The sequence below is a fragment of the Caretta caretta genome, chromosome 3 (genome assembly GCF_965140235.1).
Source record: "Caretta caretta isolate rCarCar2 chromosome 3, rCarCar1.hap1, whole genome shotgun sequence".
Classification (NCBI taxonomy): Eukaryota; Metazoa; Chordata; order Testudines; family Cheloniidae; genus Caretta; species Caretta caretta.
Genome location: NC_134208.1, coordinates 140,207,374 through 140,234,502, shown reverse-complemented (window position 1 = coordinate 140,234,502; position 27,129 = coordinate 140,207,374). Strand labels below are relative to the sequence as shown.

The window sequence follows — 27,129 nt, the reverse complement described above, 5'->3', positions numbered from 1 at the left end:
CCACCCACCCAGGGAGAGATTGGGCATACTAACTCACACAGGCCAGTAGGGCCTCACTGCCCCCAGGATTGGTTGGTTTTGTGTGAAGCAGGGTGATAGAGTGGTAAGGGTCTAGCACAACTTCCTGCCACCTCAGTTTGATTCCTTAGACTGCAGACAAATGCTGTTCATGTTTTGTTTAGTTGTATTTAGTTTTCCCTAGTGGGGCTAGGTCTGCCAGGGTAAAAATCTAATTGATTGCTTTTTACCTGAATGTATTGTGTGCTTTCTCCACAGGTACTGGCCGTATTTGGATGGGAAGATAAGAGAAGCATTAGTATTACGAAGCATTAAAGTCCGGCTCCTCATAAGTTTCTCAAAAGACACAGATCCCCTTACATTTAACTTTGTTTCATCTCTTAAAGCTATTTGTATTGAGGTTCCCAGCTGTAGTTTAAAAGTTGTAAGTATACACCATATTGGTTCAGAATGAGTCTAAGATGTTTTCAGTGCACAAAAATAAATACTAACAATAAGTATATTAAGATTATCTGGGTTGCTGTGGAAACCTTAACATTTCATTGAAAACCACAAGAAATGCATAATTTTGGGCCAAATTTAGCCCTGGTGTACACACAACTCTTGACTTACTGCAATAGACTTTAGTGAACTAGTAGCAAGGGTAAATGCATCATTAACCCCAATTCAGTCCCCTTTTGCAAGTAAAATATTTTGTAGTATCCTGCACACTGTTCACTGTAATTTATGATCAATGTGGCCAAGTTACTAGATAGATTTCAGTGATGTGTTACACACCCTTACAAGTTTGAATTTGGTCCGCTTTTGTAACAATTCCTTTCATTTTACTGTATTGACTCCTGAATGCTCTTCAGTTTTGGTAACAATTGTGCAGAATTTGGATCTCACATGGCAGTGGTAACAACATACATGCTATAATCATATAATGCACGTTCTTGGGGACAGGGACTCTCTCTGTTATTTGTTTGTACAGTGGCACTGTTCTGCTAAGCCAAACTGAGGAAGATAGTAATATTTATCACTTACATAGTGTGGTGTTTTTAATCTTCCGGAACTTTACAAACACTAACTAGTCCTAACACTCCCCCCTGTGAGGTAGATCAGTATTATCCCCATTTTATACATATCAAAACCGAGGAAGAAAAGTTAAATGACTGTCCCATGACTCGGTGTGTCACAGCCAGGGTTAGGATTCAGGAGATCCGGGCTCCCAGTCCTGTGTTCAGAACACTAAATCTGGTCTCTCCTGGAGAAACGGAACCAAGTGAGTCACAGTTTTACGTCTTGTTTAAATTGAAGAGAATGTGCCATCACTGGACTGCTTATATGATTGTGGAATAAAGTGATCTGACTGTCAAATACACTAGCACCTTCTTCCTCTTTATCACAGTAAATAAAATAAATGCAGATTTTACATGGACATTATGCAGTTCATTCAAAGTTCTGAACGCAGAACTATTACTTGGCCACATTGCACATGCAGTGTATAAAGAAGTATTTAACACCACATGTGCTGCACTTCACAGTAGTGGGTAGAGTTATGATTGTTGTTGCATTAAATTTGACATAATTATTAATGAATTAAGATATTTATGAAATTCAGTGAACGATACTGGAAGTAAAAGAACAGTCCTCTCTGAGGCACCCATCCCATTTGAGAAAAATTGTCTGCTGAAGTTCTGATTTTTTTTTTCAGTAATTCACATAAGATGGTTATTGTTAATTAGACTAATAGCTGATATGGAAGCTGGTTACGTACATCACTGAATGTATGTACTTTTGCACTCAGTAAATAAAGCCAACCAATACTAGATCCATTTTCCCTGTGAGGTCTGAATATACCAGTGTCAGACTTGATACGTTTTGGGCACAGTTAGCACAGCTCCCATTATTTTGAATTCCCCTTAAACCATAGGGACAAGTTACCCCTGAGTTTTAAACATGCAGAAGGAAGTTGGAGCAAATGAGAGCGTTGGCAGTTTGGCACAAGGACAGTATTCAGTTCCATGACAGCTTTGGTATGGTGTTCATATGGCTCCCATGTGAATTACATACACCCAACTCACCTGTCTGAGGCAGAGCCTTCCGGCCTTTATGGATCAATCTTCCTCCATTCTCTTTTTTTATGTCCATTCTTAACTTTCCACAACTTAAGTTTTCTCCACTCCTTGCTCTAGTTCCATCCTCTCCTTCCACTCCTCAGGTAAAGCTCTCAAATAATGTAAATACAATAAAAACTAAAGAGAAAAGTAAAATAAAGTTCTCCAAGATAGGTTCAGGCATTAGTCATCAATGGCTGCAGTTCCCATCCCAATCTGCATTGCCTCCATCCTCTTCTTTCAGGTTTCACCTGAAATACATTTCTTCCCCGGGACATACAATTGCTACTCCTCTCCTCCAAAAGTCTTTTAAAATGAAATAACATAACAATTCCATTATTGAGCCACACTCTGCTGTCACAGCAACACTCTTGACTATAGTAGCAAAGTTAAGAAAAAGGCTGAACCATTCGGAGAGTAGAAGTTTCTAGGAGCTAATGTTAGTTAACAGCCTACAGGTCTGTGAGACTGTTACACATGCAATTAGTATCAGTAATGTTGTGGAACCTTATTAGTACAGTTCTTTTAAATGTTATCTTTTCCAGTGCTCAGCCACTAAGTACTTAAGGGAAAATGTAGGTAATTTCTTTTTTTCGGAACAATTAGAGCACCGAATAATGTACAGTGTTTGTTAATTAGTATAGTTCCTGGGCTGGTATATTTCCTCTCATTCTTAGAAAGGCTAATATAGCCTTAGACTCTTTGCCTGAGCAGGACTCGCAGTAACAACCAAAGGAAAACTAAGTGCTGACTGCAGAACACCAGTATTAACATTGCACATCTTTTGTTTCATACATTGAATGATACTTGTACAGTAAGATATAAAATTATGAACACAACAAGCAGGGATGGTTTTCTGTGATACGCTCCTTGTATATTATTGGTTTCTTATTCCTGGTGATAATACTATCTGAAACATATTGCATACAGACGATTTTCAGTCTGAAACACATATGGTAAGGTAACTTTCAACACACTAATTACAACCTTCAGATTTAAACCCAGGTACAGAGATGGGATAAGAACTTCCAATTAGCTTTATGCTGTCCATCAAAAAGATTTTTGCATAGTGGGCTGTGTTACTGAATTTTAACTAATGACAGACTAACCTACAGAGGTTGTTTTGTTGTGATTGACATCCTAAAGCTCAGCCAAAGCTATCTGAGCTTATACTTCCTTAAATTATGCTTGCTTGCTTATTTCCTTTGTACATTTTTGTTTCTAGCCAGAATCAGAAAGGGTAACATTATAGAAAAACGTTAAATAAAAAAAGATGGGGAAGAACAGTTAAACTTGAACTCTGGAAAAAATTGGTTTCCACTCAGTGTTCGTTTTGGGTAAAGGTTCAGTTTGGTGGTTGTTTTATTTTGACTGGTTTTCCTGTCTGTCAGTCTGATATGACACTCTCATGCCCTGGGGCACATATTCTATTCACAAGAATGAAGGAATTTAAACCCAAACTAAATCCCATGTAAAAAACTTACTGGGTGAGCCTACACCCTAAATTCTCAGTGTTGTGATGTGTATGTTACGTTTCAAGAATATTAGAGTTTAACCGTGAACTGAAGTTAGAAACCCAGAAAATTCAGAGTGAAGTTGCATCTACAAGAAAACCAAGCAGACTAGATGATCATAGTGATCCCTTCTGGCCTTATAATCTATGCAAATATGGAAATTTATAGTTAAGGTAACCATACTGCCTTAACTCTGCCCCCCATAGAAATGCCAGCTTTCCATGCTATCCTCCATACTGTTTGGGTTGAGCCTCTTCTGCCAACATAGCTCTGTCCACACCAGCGATTTTGCCGGTATAACTTATGTTGGTCAAGTGTTTCCCCACTGCTGACTGACAAAAGTTTTACTGATAAAAGCGGTAGTGTAGACAAAGCCTAAGTCTCCATGAGGGGTACGGATTTAGGCCACACCCCTCTCCTCAATATTTCCTGCTGGCTAGTTTGAACAGCTCCCTGCTCAGCATGTTGGATTTTGTGGATCCAATTCTTAGACACTTTGCATTCCACATGCATCGCAGAGGGAGCCTAGGCACCTAACTTGGGCTGTAGATTCCACTGTGTGGAAAGGTGCCCAGAAAAATGTATTGTCACATCCAAGTTCCTTCATGGATCTAGCCCATGGTAATTGTCTGACAGAGTGAAGCATAATAAAACCTTTTCCTAATCCCCAAATAACCCAAAAATGTCTAAATATAATTTTCTCACATGTAGACAAAAATTCACCTTTTGGATGAGCAAAGAGGAGATTTAATCTCAGGTGGCAACATTTTTATTTTTACAGCTATAAACTCTTGCAATCGGCCTTTAAAGGAGAAATGCCTCCTCAGCCCAAAATAGATCATTGCTAATGCAGTGCTTTAACTGATGGTGTGCACTGGAGGATTTAGTGTGTGGTACTGAATGCCTTTGAACAACTGACTTGTTTCAGTAACAAAGTTCCAGTTGCATTATTGCTTTTGTGAGAGGAGAGAGCTTCTGCGAGAGGAGAGAGCTTCTGCGAACAATAGCCAGGATGTCAAAGAGTTAATGAGTTATCTGCTTTGCTTGAAGTATGCATTACATTTTCAAGCCATCTATGTTTGTCCTGCTGGGTTCACACTTTCCAGCCCTGCCTGTGATGCTACACACAGTAACCTAATACAAGTTTTGTCCAATTCAGCCAGACTGGCTGAAAATATTTTAGTAATTTGGCATTAAGATACTACCTTGATGGCTGATCTCAGGAAGAGCCCACAATTTGCATGTGATAAGAGGCCAGGTTATTTTACCTTAAGTAACATAACTATGCAAGGAAACAAAAAGCAAAACAAAATTACCTGGCATTCAGACCTTGTCATTTGGAAAGATAAAATATCCATTTGCTTTTCTTCATGAAATCATCTTTATGATAGCACTTGTGTTCACATAATGGGATGTGCAGACCTTAGAAGCATTAAAAGGAGTTAACACCAGATATCGCTATGTACCTTGATAAATGCACTGTCTCGGGCCAAGGTTGTATCAGTTAAAGGGTCATTGTGGCTGCTCTCCCATTCAGCTCCTCCTTTGTTTGCAAAGTAAAACCCAAGCCTGGTTTTTGGGTTTTTTTGTTTGTTTTTTTGGGTGGGACTGGGGGGAGGGTGTTTTGTTTTTTAACCCAAAAGCTCAAAGCAGTTCCATCAGCCTATGGACTTCAAGAATGCAGCTTCCCCTCCCTTGTCGGTGGTAAAGTAGAGACAGTATGGTACAGACACAGGTTGCTCAGTATCAACTCTGTTTCCAACAGGATAGACTGTCTCTGGATCAAACCCTCCTTTATTCTCTTGGCCTGGGAGTACCCCCATCCCAATGATCTCATCGCAAAATGACCTTGCCTGCCCCTCAAAGATTGCTGAAACTTTGCTGAAACCATCATCTCTGCTTCCTTTCCATTTGAGGTTGAGAAGGAATTCTCTAGTGGATTCAGTTTCCCCCCCCCCCCATAAGATGTATCACTCGAACCCTGCCTCTCAATCCTTTTACTACATGTGTACCTCCCCAGTTAATGTTACTTAACCATTTTCTTGGTCTGAAGAAATTAAGGTTTGATTTGATCTGTATCAGGCCTGGCCATAGCTAGTATAACCTCTTGTGTCCTGTATTTGTCCCCAAAGCTATCTACCTAAAGGACTCCTTGACAGAACCAAAGATATTGGATACTGCTTTATCATCTTTTATTATTGTCATATTGAAGTATTAGAGAGACATGGTGGGTGAGGTAATATCTTTTATTTGACCAACTTCTTCCTCCGACATGTGTGGCTCAAAAGCTTGTCTCTCTCATCGCTCTTTGATCCAATGAAAGATATTACTTCACCCACCCTGTGTCTCTAATATCCTGGGACCGACACGGCTACAACAACAGTTCACACTATAGTGAAGTACGGCAGATCATTTCTAGAACCTTGCTCGGTACAAATATTGCTGAAGTATCTGCTATCGCTGGTCAGGCTTCAGGTATCATCTTTAAAGGTTCATCTGGCAGCTAATTGCAAGCTCCTTCACAGTGCAGAGGTCTTTATGATCATTGTTTGAATCATTTAAATATTTTCTTCATCTGTATGTTCTGGTGAAATCTATTGTGACTTCTAGGGATCTTAATCTGGCCGTTAGCTCTGAGGTGGCACCAAGCATTCTCTCTACCAGGTGCTTGGCTGACTGATGCTTGCCCACATGCTCAGGGTCTAATTCAGGGATCTCAAACTGAAATCACCATGAGGGTCACATGAGGACTAGTACATTGGCCCGAGGGCTGCATCACTGACACCTTTTCATATAAAGGTACAAAAGGCCCCCCGCCTGGTGCCCCCGGCCCCCCCACTCCACCCCTTCTATGAGGCTCCGCCTCTTCCCACTCCTTCCCCGCCCCCATTCCAACCCCTTCCCCAAAGTCCCCACCCTAATTCCACCCCCTCCCTGCCCCTACTCCAACTCCTTCCCCAAATCCCTGCCCCTGCGCTGCCTCTTCTCTGCCTCCTCCCCTGAGTGCGTGGCTCCCCGCTCCTTCCCCCTCCCCACCGGAAAGCGCTAAGTGCTGCCAAACAGCTGTTTGCCGGTGGGAAGCGCCTGGAGGTAGGCAGAGGAGTGGGGACACTGCGTGCTGGGGGGGCGGCAGGTGAGGGGAGCTTAGCGGCCACAGGAAATAACACCGGGAGGGATGCGGGGGTGCGCAGGGATCTTGGTGGGCCACGGCAAAGAACTCCGTGGGCCGTGTGTTTGAGACCCCTGGTCTAACTGATTGCCATATGTGGGGTTGGGAAGGAATTTCCCCCTGGAACAGATTGGCAGTGAACTTGGAGTGGGGGGAGGGGTTGCCTTCTTCTGCAGTGTGTGGGTGAGGGTCACTTGTCATGATTATCTGACTGTATCTCAGTTATTTCCTTGTCATTGTGGGAGCCTCGAGCACTGTGCACCTCTGTCCCTCCTATTTTCTCCCTGTGGCAAGTAATAGTCTCCTGAGGGTTGCACTACCTTGGTCTAATTTCGGTTGTTGGGGTTTAGTGTGTGGGTGTCTGGTGGTGCTGGTGACCCATTCTGTCCTTAAACTCTGACTTGATAACTCTACAGAGACTGATTCCATTTGTAACCCCATGGAGGGATGGTTCTTTGTATGAATGCAGCACACATATAAACACTACAGAGCAGTAACCTTAGTTCAAATGAACTGTTTTGCTCCCTGATTTGCTTTTCTTCTTTCCATGAAAGTATTCATGGCCATCCGCTTATCACTGGGGGTACATCCAAGTGTACCTGATACTGTATATTCAGAATTGAGTGCACATTTTTGGCATGATGTACCATGTTGAGTAGTAGCTACATGGGTAATTTTGGCTCAAGTCACGCAGTATTTACAGTAAACAAATTCAGTATAAAAAACCTTTCTTTTTTTTTATGAAACACAAAGAGAGACACACATCTGTAACCAAAAACATTTTGCAGCTTTGAGGGGGAAAAAAATAGAAAAATTCTCGGCAGTGTGCTAAAAATAGCTATTTGCCTCTCATCCAAAGCTGCATATTTATTGAAGCCAAGTCTATCTATTTGAGCATGTGTTTTTGCAGTTTTAATGTACTAGAGATATTTACATTACAGTTTGCATAATAAATTTTGCAGTATTTGTTACCTTAACAAAAAGATTTCCATGAAAGTGGTTTTAACTGTTCTAGATACAATATTTTACATCCAGACTAATGTAAAATGAGCTCCCCTCTCTATGGGCCTGATCCAAAACTAATTAATGTCCGTAGAAAGACGCTCATTGGTATCGGTGGGCTTTGGATCATGTTCTATAAACTCTTCATGGGAGCCATATATTTTGCTAGTTTACAAGTAAAAAGGGTTCTTTTTCTAGATTCTAGATCTGAATTTCGAGAGTCAAACTGGCTTCTGCCCTTCTCAGGGTCATCACAAGGAATAAAGATTCTGCAGGCTAACTTCTGTCCTCTGTTATATGTACCTCTGCAAGGTCATTGACAATAGTATTAATGAGTAACTGTAAATGAGAGCTGTAAATAGAATGCACTTGTGGTACTTCCATAAAACTCACCCTTTCAGACATTTTCCCTTATTGTAAAATTAATGTATTTTTTTCTTGTTGTATGGAAAGTCTGACCTCTGCAAATTGCAGACTCACTCTTAAGAAGTTACTGAGGTGGGCACATCGCCTGTTATAAACTATGACATATATAAGATAAAAATATTAATTCAGTTTATTGGCATGCCTGACAAACTGTATCCTGAGGCTGACTTCAAATTCTATAGCCCCTTGATGAATGAGGAAATGAGAGTTGAACAAATTTCTGGCTCTCATCTTGTAGAAAAGTATGGATTTTGTGTTCACTCTTTTACATGCCATTGCACTGCTGCTATTATACCATAGCCACACATTTTGTATATGTTAATTTTTCTACTGGCTACCAAGGCATATGTGATATCGAGAACAACAGTTTGGGTATAAAATAAAGTGTAGAGTTTTACAAGAATTAAACAATCTCCTATAAACCGAAGTTAGTTGTTGTATAAGACTAGCTCATTCTCAGTTTAAAATAGGGGGTGGGTTGTAATTTTTCTGTTTTTTCTTCTGCAAAGTTGTGGAGAGGAACTTTCATTAACCTGATTGTCTTTTTTCTTGACTGCAGAAATTTTTTGATCTTGAAGAGGAGAATGCTTGCTTTCTCAAAGAACAGAAGAATACGTCCCTTCCCAAATTAAATCGGAATAAATATATGGTGACTGATGGAGCTGCTTATATTGGTAAGTAATCCCACATCCCAGTCAGTTCTGATTAGTACATTATAGCTTTGGAGCCCAAAGTCTGAAATAACAATTGATTGTAAGCAGGGTATTAAGTAGCTAAAAACCCCATTCAGTGTCTTTGAAGATTGGACATTAAGTGGAAAATTCCTATTTTCAATACAAAGCTGTTTGTCAATGCTGGGGTAGAAGAGTTGAATTCCTTCCTTCCAATGGATTGTTTCCCAAGGGAAGTGGTTGTTTTTTGAATTAATAAGAGTAGCCTGAAAAAGCAACTATAGAATGTACTTCATGGAACAGTCCTGCATTGGTTTAGGAATAGATTGGATGATCTAATGGATCGTGTCAATCTCTAATTTCTGTGAAGACTGACAAGCCTTACAATTTGCCATGTCATCACTATGTTTGGGGTATCTTCATAAAGACAAGTTGCCACTCTACTCATCCTTTGCAATTTACCCCAGGGACACAGCCTGCGTACTGTAATGCTTGATTTCAGAATACCTGCATTGTACTGTGCATGTTTTGGTTCATAATCTGAAGGCATTGTCCAGAGGGTAAGTGTATATTTAAACAATGTCTGTATGCAGCTAAGTGTAAACGTTCATTTTGATTAAAATATTTATTAAATGGAGTAGTAAAATTACCCTTTGGAAACTTGAAGCAAAAGCAAGCACTATAATCTATTTAGAATGGAAATTTTCATTCTTGGATTTATTAACTCTCCTGAGTAAAAATCTATTACTTTTTAATTCATAGGGAGTTTCCTCACTGCCTAAAAAATGCAGAGCACAGCTCAAGTAGCTGAGCTAAGAAAGGGGTAGATCGGTGAAATATCTTTCTCATTCAGGCACTTAGTAGTTGACTTATCTCCTGAAACTCAACATCAACTGATTTGGCCTAGCTTAACATCCAAAATCCTGCCTGGGCCAGACTTGATGCAGGGCCTTGCCTGTTAAGTCCCGTCTTAAGGATACACATCTCTCAGTCATAAATACATACAAATTGCCATACCCAAACCAAGCAGTGGTCCATCTAGTCTAGTATCCTATGGACTCTAACAGTGGCCAATACCAGATGCTCATACTTCAGAGGAAGGATCGGAAAACCCCACAATAGACATTCATGGAATAATATGCTCCTTAGGGCAAGTTTCTTCCTAATACCCATTCAATCATGAAGGTTTATATCTTTTATAAAACACTTCAGTTATTTCCTTTCATTTTTAAAATCTTTACTCTTATAATTCCAGCTATTCTCATTATCATATAAGCATCCACTCTTTTTTGAATCCTGCTAAGCTTTTGGCCTCAGTAACATCTTGTGATAATGATTTCCACAGACTACTTCTGTGTTTTGTGAAAAAAGTGTATCCTTTTAGTAGTTTTAAGTTGTCTGACTTTCAGTTTAATTGACTGTCCCCTTGTTCTTGTATTTTAAGTAAGGGTGAATAGAAGGGCCTGATCTCCCATCCTTTACCTCTTTCCAGAGCTCATTCCCTTCTGTTTGGGTGAGTGTAAACATTACCATTTTCCCTATTTCCATTTACCTTTTTTGTACAAAAGGCATCGGGTTAGGCATAGCTGCTGTGGACTTGTCGATGTGCCAAGGATGATTAAACTAAATTAAATGATTACATTTTTTCAATTCAAGGATTTATGTCTATATACAGCACTCAGGGTCCTTTTGGCGACGGGTTCTCAACTTACGTTATTTAAAATTAAATGAATACGCAAAGATGCAGTGTCCCCTGTCTGGAGCTGGAATAAATTATTTTGACTTTTTCATAAAGGTCATTTGGTTTTTCTCCATGTGTTGGCATTATCAGAGATATGTGGACAGCAAGATGAGGTTATTTCTACATATAGTTGTTTCCAAAAGTGTGTTCTGTACTGCTAGTCAGGTATAGTCCCTTCAAAGGCAAAATGTACAATATCCATCCTCTTTTCCTCTCACATGGAGGACCCTACTTGTAGCAGAACTGGTTCAATTCCACTGGGCAGGGTAAGGCAGGAATTGGGGTGTCCAGCCCCCGTGTGCAGCAGAGATCCTATCACTGTGGGCACTCTCTGTGTGAAGCCACCGCACCAGGGATTTGGGGTTGTAATGAGACATCCAGCAACCATTCCCCTCACACAGGTGAGGAGTACAGACATTGTGATGGCTCCTCCGCTCCACCTCTTCGATGAAGCTGTAGCCCCTGAAGAACTCCTGAGCATAAACCCATTTTCTTGGACTGTACACTGAATTGAGATTAGGGCCAGTGTGTAGCGTGCCTTCTTTAAAATTGTCACGGTTACAAGACCATAGCTGAGGGTCAAAAGAACTAATGCTTTGTTATAAACATTTCATCATAAATTCTTCGTCATGTGAAATGTCCTGTGTTCTGTCACTGTACCTTCACCCTCTCTCCTCACATTTGTAATGTCACTAAATCATGCTGCTTTCTGTATAGGGTCAGCAAAATATACCCATTGCTCTCATTACCAAAGCCCTCTCTAGATCCTTATTATGTCTCACCTCGAGTACTGCAGCCGCTTCCTCTCTGGCCTCTTGCACGCCTTTCTTACCCTCTTCAAACTATCCAAAATGATGTCCCCTAAATCATCACTCTTTTCTGCATCTCTGACCATGTCCAATTGCTCTTCAGATCCCTAGATCAAATTTCAGCTCCATGCACTGAAGGTCCTACACAACATGGCTCCGTCTTCTACCACTCTGGTGTTTCTTTCCACGGTCTTCACCCACTCCACCCTTCTAAAGCCACCCAACTAAGTACAGCATTGCGTCCATTTGCAGTTACAACTGATAGGATTTAGAAAAAAACAAGAATCAAAAGTGTGTAAGGGATATAAACCTTCATGCTTCAGGGCATGAGCCATCCTCTAACTGAAGGATAAGGAAGAAACTTCCTTTATGGGCAAGTTATTCCATAATTGCTCACTTCAAAATTCTTGCATCTTTCTTTGACGTATCTCGTACTGGCCATTATCAGAGAAAGGATACTTGTCTGGATTCTAGCTAGATCACTGATGTAATCCAGTACAGCAACTCCTAAATTCCTATATCCTTCTCTGCACCTCCTCCTCTGCTGCTCCACACACCTGGAACTTCCTCCCCGACCCAATCCAAAATTCTTCCATCCTTCCTGAAAACACACTTCTTCACTCCATCCATCCCCACTCCCTTAACATGTAGAAAATGATAAACAAAACAAAATATACAGAAATAATGAACCAAGATGCATGTTTAACATCCTTCAGCTACATTGCTTTTCAAGAGTTCACCTTCCCCTCATCCTTCTCTTCTGTCTGTTGTCTCCTTAGATTTTAAGCTATTCTGATATGGACACTCTCTTGCTACCTGTCAGTAAAGAACCTAGCCCATACTTGGTTCTACACTGAGAATGAATAATAATATAATGGTTTTCAAACAATATAGATAGTAAACCATGGTGATAAAAATCAAGTCTTACTTGAACCAATTAACAGCACATAATCACAGAGATGATCATGCTGCTTTCGTTGTTACATTGACTATAAACAAATGAAGGTTGATTGTGCAGTTAAGGATTAGATGTACTGGCATAGTTTGACATTAATTTACCCCGAATTCAGACATAGCATATGTGCAGTCGCACACAGTAAAGATAAATACTAATCACTGACTTTTCTATGCAATGAAAGGATTTTTAAGCACAACAGTAGCAGAAAGCCTGCCAAATAATCAGTGGGGCCACTGGATGATCGAATTGCTGAAGGAGCACTCAAGGAACACAAGGCCATTGCAGAGAAGCTAAATTAATTCTTTGCATTGGTCTTCACTTCAGAGGATGTGAGGGAGATTCCCACACCTGAGACATTCTTTTCAGGTGACAGATCTGAGGAACTGTCCCAGATTGAAGTGTCAGTAGAGGAGGTTTTGGAACAAATTGATAAATTAAACAGAAATAAGTCACCAGGACTAGGTGGTATTCACCCAAGTGTTCTGAAGGAACTCAAATATGAAATCACAGAACTACTAACTGTGGTATGTAACCTATCACTTAAATCAGCTTCTATACCAGATGACTGGGGGATAGCTAATGTAAGGTGAATTTATTAAAAAGACTCCATGTGCAATCCTGGCAATTCCAGGCCGATAAGCCTAACTTCAGTACCAGGCAAATCGGTTGACACTATTGTAAAGGACATAATTATCAGACACATAGATGAACATGATGTCTTGGAGAAGAATCAACATAGCTTTTGTAAAGAGAAATCATGCCTCACAAATTCATCAGAATTCTTTGAGGGGATCAACAAACATGTGGACAAGGGTGCTCCAGTGAATATAGTGTACTTGGACTTTCAGGAAGCCTTTGCAAGATTCCTCACAAAAGGCTCTTAACAAACTAAGCTGTTATGGGATAAAAGGATCATGGATCAGTAACTGGTTAAAAGACAAGAAACAAAGGATAGGAATAAATGGTCAGTTGTCAGAATGGAGAGAGATAAATAGTGGTGTCCCTCCAGCGATCTGTTTTGGGACCAGTGCTGTTCAGCATATTCATAAATGATCTGGAAAAAAGGGGTAAACAGTGATGCGGCAAAGTTTGCAGCAGATACAAAATAATTCAAGATAATTAAATCCAAAGCAGTTAAGTAATTCTTAACTGGAAAACAGACGACTAAGGGGGGATATGATAAAGGTCCATAAAATCATGAGTGGTGTTGAGAAAGTGAATAAAGAAGTGTTGGTTTTGTGAGATCGCATTGTAACTCTTGGCAGTCTGCTTTGGAATTCCTAACTATCAGGGTAGTTAAACACTGGAACAAATTGCCTAGATTGTGGAATCTCTGTCAGAGGAGAGGGACTTCAGTCCTGAGAACAGTGAAATACCTGTTTTGGCTTTCAGACTGAGCAAAGGTAACAAAAATGCAGAAATGAATTGCAGTATACTTTAGATAAGTAATTTTTTCCTGAGCTGTCATAGAAAATACAGGTTTCAGAGGAACAGCCGTGTTAGTCTGTATTCGCAAAAAGAAAAGGAGTACTTGTGGCACTTTAGAGACTAACCAATTTATTTGAGCATGAGCTTTCGTGAGCTACAGCTTTTTTTACATCAGATGCATCTGATGAAGTGAGCTGTAGCTCACGAAAGCTCATGCTCAAATAAATTGGTTAGTCTCTAAAGTGCCACAAGTACTCCTTTTCTTTTTATAGAAAATACATATATTCCTGTAATTGTTCTAGAGGGTGAGGGTGGGAAGAAATACTGCATTCTGTTGGATTGGCTTTTTTTATGTTGTAGTCTCACTACATATTCTTTTCATTTATTTATAGGTAATTTTGACTGGGTAGGAAATGATTTTACTCAAAATGCTGGAGCTGGCCTCGTTATCAACCAAGCAGACGTGGGAAACAACACAAGCATCATTAAGCAACTTAAAGCTGTGTTTGAAAGGGACTGGTATTCACACTATGCCAAAAGTTTGCAACCAACAAAAATCCCAAACTGCTTAAACCACAAACTTAACAAAGCAGTGGCAAATAAGACTGCCATGAATTAAAAAGACTATTTTACTGTATGATGAATGAAGAAATACATCGGGGCTGCTGTAACCCTATTTCATATTTACAGATAAGAGACTACAAAAAGGCAAAAAAATGTTTTTGTTTGGGTTTTTTTTGTTTTTTTTTTGTTTTTTTTTAGGAAAAAAGCACACTTGTATAAAATGTTCTCTAAACTATATTCTCTATATTGAATTATTTATGACTTTTAAATTTGTTACTTCTTACATTGAATGTCATTTATGCTTCGACATTGATTTTTCACATTTGAATTTAAGCGTACTTTGATTCCTCTCCTTCAGTTTTCATACCTCCCATCCTGGTTAGGCAGAACCTTGAGGCAGAACTGAAAGCTGAGCTATGAAATGTCATTCTAAGATCAGCTGCTATTGATATATAATGGAGGACAGACTTCCCCCCATAGCAAAAGATACTAGTTTGAGCAAGTATTCTCCCATGTAAATCGTTCCGTCCAAGTATATGGCCATCCAAGGAGATTTTGATAGTTTTGAACAGATAGTTTGATATCAGTATCGAATTACATTTTCACACTATCCTCAAAATGTATTAAAGCTAGCTGTCAACTTCCTTGTCGTCTCCTAATAAAACCATACGTTTTCTTTTGTCCAGACAACTTTCACGATAACCTCTTCCCCCAAACCTCTTACCTAACACATTTCAAAATTTTTTATTAATTTTAATTCCCTCTACCTTCAATGGTTATTTCTTGTTATACCAATGTCTCTTTAATTTTGAAATTCCTGGATTCTGAGGATGTTTTATTCTAAAAATCTATTATAAAGATGAAGGGCTGTCTTTTCTTGTTAGCTGTACAATGTGATCTTCCCAATTTGAAGTATTTCTCAAGAGTGAGGCAGCAATTTTGTGTAGCATCGTTGTTTGAAAAAAAACCTAAACCCTTAAATACTCCTTTTTGAAAATGATGAAGGGCTGTGCAAAGCTGTACAATAATTTTATTGAACATTTTCACAGTTTTGTTCTAGTTGATTTCATACCTGGCAAACTTTGTTTTGTTAATTTAAAAACAAAACGAACAAACAAACAAAAAAGTATCCTTTTGTGAAATGGTGTTTTTGTGTCAAAATAGGTCATTCAATTTCTTGCATGTTTTTTATAATTATAAAAGAAATTGGGACAGATTCATCTCTGGTGTAACTCCATGACTCACTGACTTCAGCAATTACACCAGCAATGAGTTTCATCCAGTATATTCAAAGTTGAAGATCATTTTTTAAATCAGATCTGTTTATTTGCAAAATTTCACTGAAGGACCAAGAGAAGCTCTAGAGGTGAATATCTTTCAATCATGTGTCTTGGGATAAACTTAATATTAAGTGCTTGCACAAAGGCAGAAGAGCCAAAAATTCCAGAGTTTGCAGTTATAGCTTCTGCTAGCAATAGCACATAAAAAGATAAAAATTATTAACCACTGATATATTTCCCTTCCTTGCATTGTTGATCTTAGGAATGCATTGAATTTTTAGTACATTTTATACAGATAATGGAAAATGTCAATGGAGCAAAACTTTGTCAAACAAGAAAGCAAAGGCATTTGTTTTCAAGGCAGGAGAAAGTGATTTCATGACATTGTTGGGTTGCCACTGACCTTATAATTCTGATACCAAATGAATGACACACATGCAGTCATTTCATCTGATAGATTTTTGGAGCAGTAGAGTCACAATTGCGTACTGGTCCATTATGGTATAATGGATTCCCATGTGCTAGAAGAACAAATTTGTGAACTTCAGTCATCCAAAAAAGTACAGGTTTTTGTTTTTTTTTTTAAAGTATACTGTGTTTTTATGAACCATCTGATTTATGAACAGAAGGGTTTATTTTTAAATAACTTTAATCAGTAAATAGTGGTCAGCCATTCTACAATGGGACTGGCAGGCACAAATTTCGTTTGGTATAAAATATGTACTAATGGTTTTAATATAGTTGTTTCAAATGACAGCAGCTCCAAAGAAGTGCAGAAGGCTTTGGTATGGTATGTTAGACAAAAGATAAAGTGCATCCTTGGATTTAAAAAAGAGGAAACGGAGTTTAAAAGAAATCTTATTAGTTTTTAGAACACATCAAAGGGGATAATAACCAATCATTCTTTCTGGGTTAGTACTATTGTAGTTCAAATAGATCAAATGCAGTGGACCAGGTTCTGATCGCAATTACACCAAAGTAAATATGAAGTAACTCCATTTAAGTTAATTTGCACTGGTTCATTTGAGATCAGAACCACTGTTTCCTTTGGCTTTAGCTCTGTAGAGCACCACCACTGCATGGCATGTTTTCAAATGCCTATAGGAATTTGCCTGTAGTAGTTTCTCACAGATCTCACAAACAGGATCCAGAAGATGCACTTTCTCTAACTCCCTTCTAACTGGCATTGGTAACTCTGTCGTATTACAAAGGCTTTTCTAAAGAGATCAGCTTTATTCTTAAAGAATATACACTGTAATTGTTGTTTGCTGCAAACATTTACTAGTGCCTTATTCATGCACAAGGTTTTATTTAACTATTTCTCTTGTGAAACCATGCTAAGATCTTGTGTTTAATACTGAAGCATAAAAACAGCTTGCTAAAAAAGACAAAAGACCTACATATTGTGAATGTTTAGAAGTCAGTACCTAGTGGTAGAGTCACAAAAAGACAAAACTGTTGCCAAGAGCTGGGCCCAAATCAAAACCTTGTATATGAACACACCTGAACTTCGGGGTGTTTTAAATGCCACCCCAGCTTGGGATCCAAATTTCATAAATTGACCCATCTTTATTATGAGATGATGCAAATCCCAAATCAAAATATACCTGATTTTGGGGATATTCAAAATCTGCATTCCCCAATATCAGACTCCAATCAGAAGCAACAATACTGTGGCAGTTCTTTCAAGCTTGAGGGTGGGGTAAATCCAGACACATACAAAGGCTGATACACAGCTACTTGCGTATTTCTTTGCAGTCTTGTTGTAGCTCTGCTGGTCCCAGGATATTAGAGAAACAAAGGTGGATGAAGACCAACTTCTGTTGGTGAAAGAGATCATTCAAGGTGAAGTGCGCAGTTAACACCTCTGCAATCATAGGACAAAGGAGGGGTAATGGATTGCAGATTGTTTTAATGAGCCATAAATCCAATGTCTTTATTGAGGGCATGGCTACACTTGCAGATGTAGAGCGCTTTAAGTTAAACCAGCCTTCGGAGTGCTCAGTAGGGAAAGCGCTGCAGTCTGTCCACACGGACAGCTACAAGCACACTGGTGTGGCCACATTAGCAGCTCTTGCAACGGCCACAGAGAGCAGTGCATTGTGGTACCTATTCCAGCATGCAAGTGACTGCAACGTGCTTTTCAAATGGGGGTGCGGTGGGGTGGGGTGGGGTAAGACAGGGAGTGTGTTGTGTGTATGTTGGGGGAGAGAGAGTGGCTTTTTGGGGGGCTGAGAGCATGTCAGCTTGCTGTCTTCTAAGTTCAGACAGCAGCAGCAGACCCCCCTGCTCCCTCCCGCCTCTCTCTCTCACACACAGCGTTCCACACAGACTGCTTTGTCTCGGAGCAGATAAGCAGCTGGCTGTCATTCAAAAACAATGAGAAGAGTGGCCACTTGATTTAAGGGCATTATGGGACATTTCTGGAGGCTGATCAGAGCACAGTGATGCAACATCTCGTTCACACTGACACCCGGGCGTTTCAGCCAAGGCACAACAAGCGTTAATCTTCTCACCGAGGTGGAGTAACGCTCTAGCCGTGGAGCCAGAGCGCTCTACGTGCCTTGCCAGTGTGGACAGGTAGTTAGCTAGGGTGCCCGGGGCTGCTTTAATGCACTGTAACTCACAAGTGTAGCCAAGCCGTGAGACTCTCCTTGAATGTGTTAACTCCAAAACAATCTGTTCCACCTGGCATTTAGATGTGATACTCTGAGTGCCTTTCCCAGACCTGTGGAAGAGCTCTGTGACACTCGGAAGCTTGTCTCTTCCTCCAACAGAAATTGGTTCAGTAAAAGATATTACTTCAGCCACTTTGTCTCTCTAACATCCTGCATAGGAACTAAGTGATCTGGCCTGTCACAGCCCTTTTCTGCCTCCACTACACACTTCTTTCCTACTCAGACTAAATAGCAAATGGGATTATATGGGAGGTCGATAGAGGGCGCATAAACCTTAAATAACCCAGTGGAGCATGAGGAAGTTTTTATGGCTACTCTTAGAGCCTGCTGGTATACAAGTCCCCTGCTGCTGTAATGGGTATCTTTGCCTGTTCTCTGGCAAGATCAGGCCCAAAGTTTGTCTGAATTTTTTACAATAAATGCATATTTTTACCATATTAAGTTTAAAAAGCGTCAAATTTGGGCCCTGTGTCATCCATGATACAGGTCCCAATCCTGTTCCCATTGAATTCCGTGTGTATGACAGGCCCAAAGTATGAGTCTGAGAAACGAGTTTGGAAATCTTAGAATCCTTCTTTTGAGATTTACCCATTTTCTGCATTCCTAACGTATACTTAACCTCTATTAATGTCAATGGGAGTTTTACGTGCATAAAAATTGGATTTTCTTGCCATTTAGCCCTAACTGAAGATGAAATCCAGACTTAAGATTTCTAACTTTTTTGTGACTGTAGTGCATACTTCCCCAAATGAGAGCTGCTTTTCTCAATACAGTAATAAGACATCAGCTGGCTATTCTAGTTCTTCAAACTGAAGTCCATGATAAATGTCCTCCTCTTGAGCAATGCTTAATTTACTGTTATCTACACTTGACTTCTAATAACCCTGTGGACTTCATAATTATTACAACTATTTCATTATAGCCTAAGATATACTGATAAAATATACATATATTTTCAGATGCTAATTTTTGTCACTGTATTTTGCTTCTTCCCTTCCTTCCTTTTTCCTGTAATTTTGATTTATTTAATCATTATTGCTCTGTTCATTTGAATTTATGTAAAAGTTGAACAAATTTTTGATATAATTTAAAGTCAGAGCCTTGCCTCCTGAGTTGAGTGCACCAGTACCCTTATTCAACTTTTAATATGTTTTGTGTTACAGTAGCGAAACTGATATTGTACAATGGTTTCTGACATTTGACTTTATATTTTATGTTAAACATTGCTGTGTAGTATATAAGAATTTTACACTGTCAGATCTAGTTGCTTTTGCATCATCACTTTGCACATATGCCTTAGAAGCTTGCCAGACTAGCATGAGAAAACAACATATCTTTTCAAAATAGAGTTAGACAAGGGTAGAAAAACCTCATGTAGCATTTGATTATGCTGCGTGGGTGTTCGGGCTTTTTCAAATTAATGGTAATGTGCTATTACTCTATACAATGAAACCTGTGCTATGGGCCAATTTCAGCAGATGAACCCCTATCTTAAATGACCACATTCAATATCCAAGAGGTTTCTAGAGAAATTTTGTTCAAAGTTCATTTAGGGCATGATCCAAAGCCAATGAAAGTCAGTGAGAGTTTTTTCATTGACTTAAATGATCTTTGGATCAGGCCTAAAGGCAATTTATAGAAGGCATCCAGTTGTCCCTTAAAGAGTTCCATAAGGGAGGTGTCAGCCCACCCCTTAGCTCAGATTTTTATGTAAGATGCATTTCTACTGCATGTACATGGACTACAACTGCCTTAGAACGCTTGAGGTTACATTTAGCCTAAGGTTCAAAATAAAGGTAGGGGGGAAAACGTTAGTGCCATTTATTTCTCAATGCCACCTTGAATTTGGTTGTAAATCAGTTTTGATTCTGACTAATCAAGTACAACTCCATTATACTAGATGGAAATTAGTTCTACTTATGCCAACCATTCATTTTCAGATTTGGCTCCTATATTTTAGTGAACTCAACAGTATTGACATTTTAATCCTGTGAAATATGGCACCTGCTACTCTTCTTTGCTGAGATCAGAAATCAGGCTGATAGCAGATTAATGATTCATGCCACAATACAAAGGAATAATACTAACGTCCTGGGATTATAAAGTTGTGTATTTTAGCACTAACGGCTATTTCTATAAGTTTTGTCCATCTATATGAAAAAGTTTCAGATTTCTATGCCTTGATAATTATTATTAATAGTTAATTAGACATCCAAGTGCTGTTGAATATAAATGGAACTTTGGCCCAGATCCTCAAAGGTATTTAGGTGCCTAACTCCCATAGAAAATGACTTACAATCTTAAGTCACTTACGTGCTTTTGAAAATGTTATCCCAAAAATATTAACGGCAATTGGTATTTATTCTAAAAATGAAATAATATGAACCTCACTTTGCAGGTGGCATTTTCTGAGGCAATCCACATTCAGAATGTAAGAAGACTTCTCAGCTGACAGTATGGGGCTTGTTTTCAATGACTGACTAACAAATAACTAAAATAGTTTAATGCATATTTCTATGATTGGTGATCAGTTTTGTAAATGGGAAATAACCTGGCATTTGCTTTTAAATGCAACAGTACTCTGAGATCTTTGGGGGATTTTAAGAAATGTGGCAGAAAATCAGGGTGCCTATGAATATTACATCAATTTCTTTCTGCAAGTGAGGAGGCTACTCCCCTCTCCTTGACACCCAAATCTCTCTCACACCCCTCACTCTCCCTAGAGTCCTTCAGGGTTTTGGAGCTCACTTCCCAACTCCTGAGAAGTTCAGAGGGTTGATTACAGTAAACAGGTCCTTACAGTTGTCTGCTCCTAATGAACACTGCTATCTGCCCAGCCCACTTTTATTCTCTTGTCAGAGCTAATAATCTATTGTCAAGAGCAGAGAAAGTACATGACCTACCATCCCCTGTCTACCTGCCAAGGCACCAGCCTGTGACAGAGATCCAAAATGGGGGCGAGGGGGAAGCATGAAAAAATTATTATTCAAGAAATGTAAAATCATGTGGTATTCCATCCTTTGGTGTAAATCTCTCTCTTCCTGGGACTCAGCTCTCATGATTCTTCATTTCTGAGGTAAATAATTTTCTACAATACAAGGAGACATCAAATATGTGAAGTGTAGGTAATTCTGGGACCAAACAAGGGATATTTGAGAGGTATGGTGCCACCCAATCCCATAATTCCTCTCCTTCTCTCCAGTTTGAAATGGAGTGATGGTGGTTCGAGTTCCCTCACTTTGAGAGGAACAGAACAAAGTGGGAGATGCACGGATCATGTACTCCCCTCTTCTCCTTCCCTGTGGTGGCTCAAAGTGCTTCAAGGAGTGGTAGGAATGGGCCAGTAGCTCTGCAGGGGGAGCAAAAGAACTCAGGCCCAAATCCTCAAAGATACTTGGGTGCCTAAATCCCATTGATTTCAATGGGTGCATAAATACCTTTGAGAATGTGGGCCTCAGTGCTTAGGACTAGCTTTTTTGTAATGAAACTCCTGAGCTCCTAGAAACCTCCTTTTTCTTACTCCTCTCCCTGGATGGCTGTGTCCTTTCTCTTAGAGAATGCCCCAGATTCTTTGGGTTTAAGAAATTCCCAGTGTAGATGAGGTTTTTATCTTTACCTACCACAAGAAGGAAACGACAGAGGGCCAGTCAGGGCCCCCAGATCATTTAACATTAATATGTATTTTAAATCAAGACCACGATTGTCTGTGTACTCATTTGCATCATCATTTAAAAAAATGAGTTGGGGGAAAAAAAGACCAGCTAACGTTTACAGATGAATAAAATGTTCATTTGCAGATAGAAACGGCAGCTACAATATTTTTCTGTCAAACTTTAGGGGAAAATGCCTGGATCTGAAGAAGGTTTCTGACCACGGGAGGAGTGAGATTCTGGAACAGTCTTCCAATAGGGGGCAAAAAACCTAACTAGTTTTCAGAGCAAGCTGGACAAATTTATGAGTGGGATAGTATGATGGATTGCATATGGTGTGAGGGTAGAGCTCAACGGTTCTGAGAGTCCCTTCTGGATTATGTCTTAAATTCCTAAAGCTCATGCTTCAAGGTTTCAGCTGGTCACTTGCAGGGGTCAGGAAGGGATTCCCCTCCCCCCCCCACAAAATGTGGTCAGGGGGTTCATTAGGTCTTACTCTGAAGAATCAGAGATGGTTTCAACTGGAGATGGGATATTTGACAGGGTAGGGCAGGGCTCTGAAGTGGCACAAAGCACTCTCTCTCTCAGGTACGTGGCTAGCTGGTTCTTGCTCATTTGCTCAGGGTTTAACTGATTGCCATATATGAGGTCAGGAAGGAACTACCCTTCTTCCCCCCCTCCCCCCATCCCCTCCCCCAAACCAGATTGGCAGAGACCTTGGGAGTTTTTAGCCTTCCTCTTCAGCGTGTGGGTGCAGGTTACTTTCCAGGATCATCTGATTATATCTCACCTCATCATCTCCCTGCCTTTGCAGAGGCCTCAGGCACTGGTGCACCTCAGTCCCTCTATTCTCTCCCTGTGGCACATAACAGTCTAATCTCTGGTGGGCTGTAATACTTTGGTCTAATTTTGGTTGTTGGGTGCTGGGTGCAGTTGGTGGCCTGTGATGTACAGAAGGACAGACTAGATGATCTGGTGGGTCCCTTCTAGCCTTAAATTTTATGAACTGCTTCCTACTAAGTTCCTTGAGGTGCAGTAGGCTATGAGTGAACTGCAAGCTACAATATGTTGTACAAAGATGGTCCTGGTACTGAAAGTTTTAGGTCCATGTATGGATATCTATAATATAGGAATAACATGAGAGAAAAAGGTGGAGAGGGCCATATATGTTTCTATGTGTATTTTATATAGATCTCACTGTCAAGTATTGTTTAAAAAACAGCTCTTTCTCATAGTCTTGATGTTTTCAGAAGGCTACAGATGTGATCAAAGGTGATCAAAGCCTGAGAACAGCATGAAAGCAATATTTACAGCATCAGGCATACAGCATGCAAACCAGCGAAAGCAGTCTTTGAGCTCACTTTCCAAGCATGGGCATCTTAGTTCCTTGGACTAATAACAGCCCTTAGATGCCCAGATACCCATTTTATGTGCCCAAGTGCCTATCTGAGATCCCAAATGTGGAAATGGCACACACACACTCTCACATTTTGGGAAATAGGGATACCCATGTCAATTGGCTAACACATCGGATACCATCAGTCAGCAATGACTTGCTCCATGTTTGCCTTGTGATTAAATCATCCTATTAACGGGAAACAAATATTTCATATGTTAAGAGAAAAGTATTGCTACAGGACAAGATCTTTCACACCCCTTGAGGGGGTGGGGAAAGACTAGGGATCCCACAGTGAGAGACTCGTAATGAGAGCTATGGCAGAGAACCATTGGCCTTGGAGTGAGAATGTGACAGACTAAAAATTTGCACTGCCACAAATTGAAGCCATTTCTACCCCCCAGCACTCAAGAGCTCACATATTCAAGCCAAAGGGCAGTGATTTCCCCTGTAAACTAAATATTGCAGGTCATATATCTTTTATTTTACTTTTTTTTTAATGGCAAGAGAACAGCAACCAGTGCCTCAGGCACCTCCTGAGCATTCTCACACATCTTGCCTTCAATAAACTTTTTTCTCTCTGTCCTTTTAAAAAAAGAAAAAATAATAATAAAAAAGCTGCTTTGCCCACATTGTTCCCTGTGCCTCCAAGCAAGGTCCCTCATCCCCATGGAGGTACATCTAGCCTCTGGCAGGATAATTTCTGCTGGCTTCCTTTCAAGTGCCACAATAGCTATGCCACAAAGATGCCAAATACACATGCGACCTTGGAAGACACAAAAATTAACCATCTTTAGGAACAACGGGAGTCAGGTCAAAGTAGGGCACAGTAGGTGAAGGAAGGGGAAGAGGAGCTGTAAATGGTCTGGTCTAGAGGTCGGACCAAATCATTATCCTGAATCCAACCCCCCTGAACTACGGGGAGAGGTTTGAAATCCAAACTGGGATTAAGTGTCTCCTAGCTTTATAATGAACCAAGCCAAAAACCTTGCCTGCAAGCTCCTCCTGTGATGTTGTCCAAGATCCAAATCTGAAATTTGTGGCTTGAACCATGGGCTCCCAAACACAATTGGGAGAGACACAATTAGGTGACCTCAATTGCTAGCCTGTTGATTTAAGACATGACTGACAAGTGAACATGTCAATCCTGCTGAGCTATTTGAGGTTACGTGACCTTGTCTCTGACCATTTGGTTGCATTTGTCAATTTAAGGGTATAAGCTTGGATTCATTTACAAGATTGTCTAAAAACCTTGTAAGCCCATAGCTCTATTCAGTATCTACCCTTACAAAACTGTTTTGCCTTTGCTGTAAATCAGGAAAACAAATTCATTGTAATTGTATTTTAAACTGTAGGTGTAAATTTTAACTTGTGTTACTTTAGCTTCACTTATAGCCTCAAAATAATAGACGTCCTCTGTGAACTTTACAGGGCAATAATGGTATGTACTGTATAAATAAACGTACTACTTCAAGGACTAGTATACCATACAGTACAGTTGTCTAAACTTACTTTGAAAATTGCATGGCTAGCTTATGCAGTAGCTAGATAAGTGACAAGGTGGCAATGTTAATCTCTAAGGAGAATACAGTAAATATGCTTAAATATTTTATTTACTTAATTGAAGCATTCTGTAGTCTCCAAGCTCAAATGTGAGAAGCAGGGGTAACTTCTCATTGTCTTTCTTACTCCAAACTTAATATCCCTCACACACATTTACAGACACGTAGCATATAGATAGTGGCATAGCTTAGGCCTGTTGTATAGGTCAATATCTACAATGCACACATGAGAATATAAAATTTGTCACTGCAAAAGAGAGTAGTTGCAAAGTCTATTTTGGATTACCAATTTATATTTGAGGAAACTAATGTGCGGTCATTTCTAGAAACTGTGAACACAAGGCAATTGCTGCATGCTTGTATATTTAATGAGTTTTATTATGATACACTCTTATACGAATGCCTATGCAGTGTAAATGCTTTAATATGAGAATACTGAATTTTTTTTAGACTTTATTTTCGAAGAATGCTACATTTTATTGCATGATTTAACCATTGTTATTTTTTGTGTTTGTATAAAGTGCAACCAAGAAAACATATGATTTTAATAGCTTACTATATAATAACTGCTTAGATCCATTATAGAACATGTTCTTATGTAAACATTTTTAAACTTGGCAAGAAATGTGCTTCCTTCAAACAATGGGCTTGGTTCACAGCAATACCTGCTTAGTTAGTGTTTGTATTTGTAACATCATTGAATCTGTCAATGGGGCTAACCACCTTGCAGAAAACCAATCTGTCAGTAAGTACTGGTTTTGCTAAAAAAAACCCAACAACCTCATAATGAAGTTACTAGCTGTAGAAATAGACAAGGCCTGTCCTAACTCAATTTAAATAATAATGCTTTAATTTACGTTGTTCTGTTGAGAGGCCAAAACTGAGGAGTGTTATGTTTGGTTCAGCCAGCTGACGGGCAGTGTAGCATTTTTTTTTAAATATTTTTTTTCATAAGCTTAATGCAATGAGTTGGTGTTATCTGATTGTGAACTTGGCCCATTGTTTACAGCATTACTGAACGTAACCAAAGTTCAGCATACCTGATTGACTTGAGCTGACATGCTGACTTGAAAGAAGAGAGAATATTTCTGGTACAGTGTACATTTGGAACCTGAGTATATCACTGGCTAAGTGAGCGAGTTGGTCATGGTATTGCTATCAGTGTTTGAAGGTGCGTAATATATTTATACTGCTGCAAACTAAGTTACCAATTAGAACACTCAATCAAATAAAAAATAATGCATTGCTTTAAAGGTATGTAAATATTGATTTTAATGCTGGGGTATCATAGCCATCAGTTTTTCACTGCTTTGATAACCAAGGATTCCTAATATTACATGGAATGTATTTCATCTGGGGTCTTTTTTAGAATCAAATGTTTTCATTCAAAGCAAAATATCTACTGTTTCTTTGTATTTCACTGAAATAAACGAATCCCGTTTCAATATATTATGCTTTCCTATTCGTTTCCAAGTTATTAGAGCTGGCACTCACTTAACCTAGCTTGGATTCATGTATCTTCGCCCTGTGGTTTCCAATCATTGGTTCACACACTGGTACTCTTAGTCCAGGTATTTGTGACTGCTACTGGAGGCTTCCCCTCCTTATCTTAGGGCCCAGTTCTTTCACCCACACTCAAAGTGAGTAGTTTCTCTGTCCATGAGCAGTCTCAATGAAACCAGTGAGAGGAAAGGCGACAGACTCTGACCCTTAATGATACATCTCTGCGTTGGGCCTGGCTACACCATTATTACCTTCATCCCATTCATGTGTCTGCACTCTGGCTCACAGTGGAGTTTGGGCTTCTCTGAGTCTGTCCTGCCAGCCTAGAGAGGACTTGCTTATGGGTAGGGCTGTACCAAATTCACTGTCCATTTTGGTCAATTTCATGGCCATAGGATTTAAAAAATCATAAATTTCATTATGTCAGCTATTTACATCTGAAATTTCATGTAGGGGTCCTGACCCGAAAAGGAGTTGTGTGTTTGGGGGAGGGGGGTGGTCGCAAGGTTATTGTAGGGGGGCTGTGGTACTGCTGCCCTTTTCGTCTGCACTGCTGCTGGTGGTGGCTCTGCTTTCAGAGCTGGGCTCCTGGCCAGCAGCTGCCGCTCTCCAGCTGCCCAGCTCTGAAGGCAGCACCGCGGCCAGCAGCAGCGCAGAAGTA

The 27,129-nt window shown here is 39.8% G+C and overlaps 1 protein-coding gene across 7 annotated transcripts in view; it reads left to right on the top strand.

The window, feature by feature from the left end:
• Window positions 1-26,414, top strand: part of PLD5 (phospholipase D family member 5) — a 269,816-nt gene extending 243,402 nt beyond the window's left edge. For all 7 annotated transcript variants that reach the window (XM_048843741.2, XM_048843744.2, XM_048843742.2 and 4 more), the window contains 3 exons: window positions 277-442; window positions 8,788-8,902; window positions 14,228-26,414. In XM_048843741.2, the coding sequence (XP_048699698.1) occupies window positions 277-442; window positions 8,788-8,902; window positions 14,228-14,454 (508 nt within the window). In that variant the 3' untranslated portion in view covers window positions 14,455-26,414. The remainder of the gene's footprint in view (window positions 1-276; window positions 443-8,787; window positions 8,903-14,227) is intronic.
• Window positions 26,415-27,129: the final 715 nt, after the last annotated feature.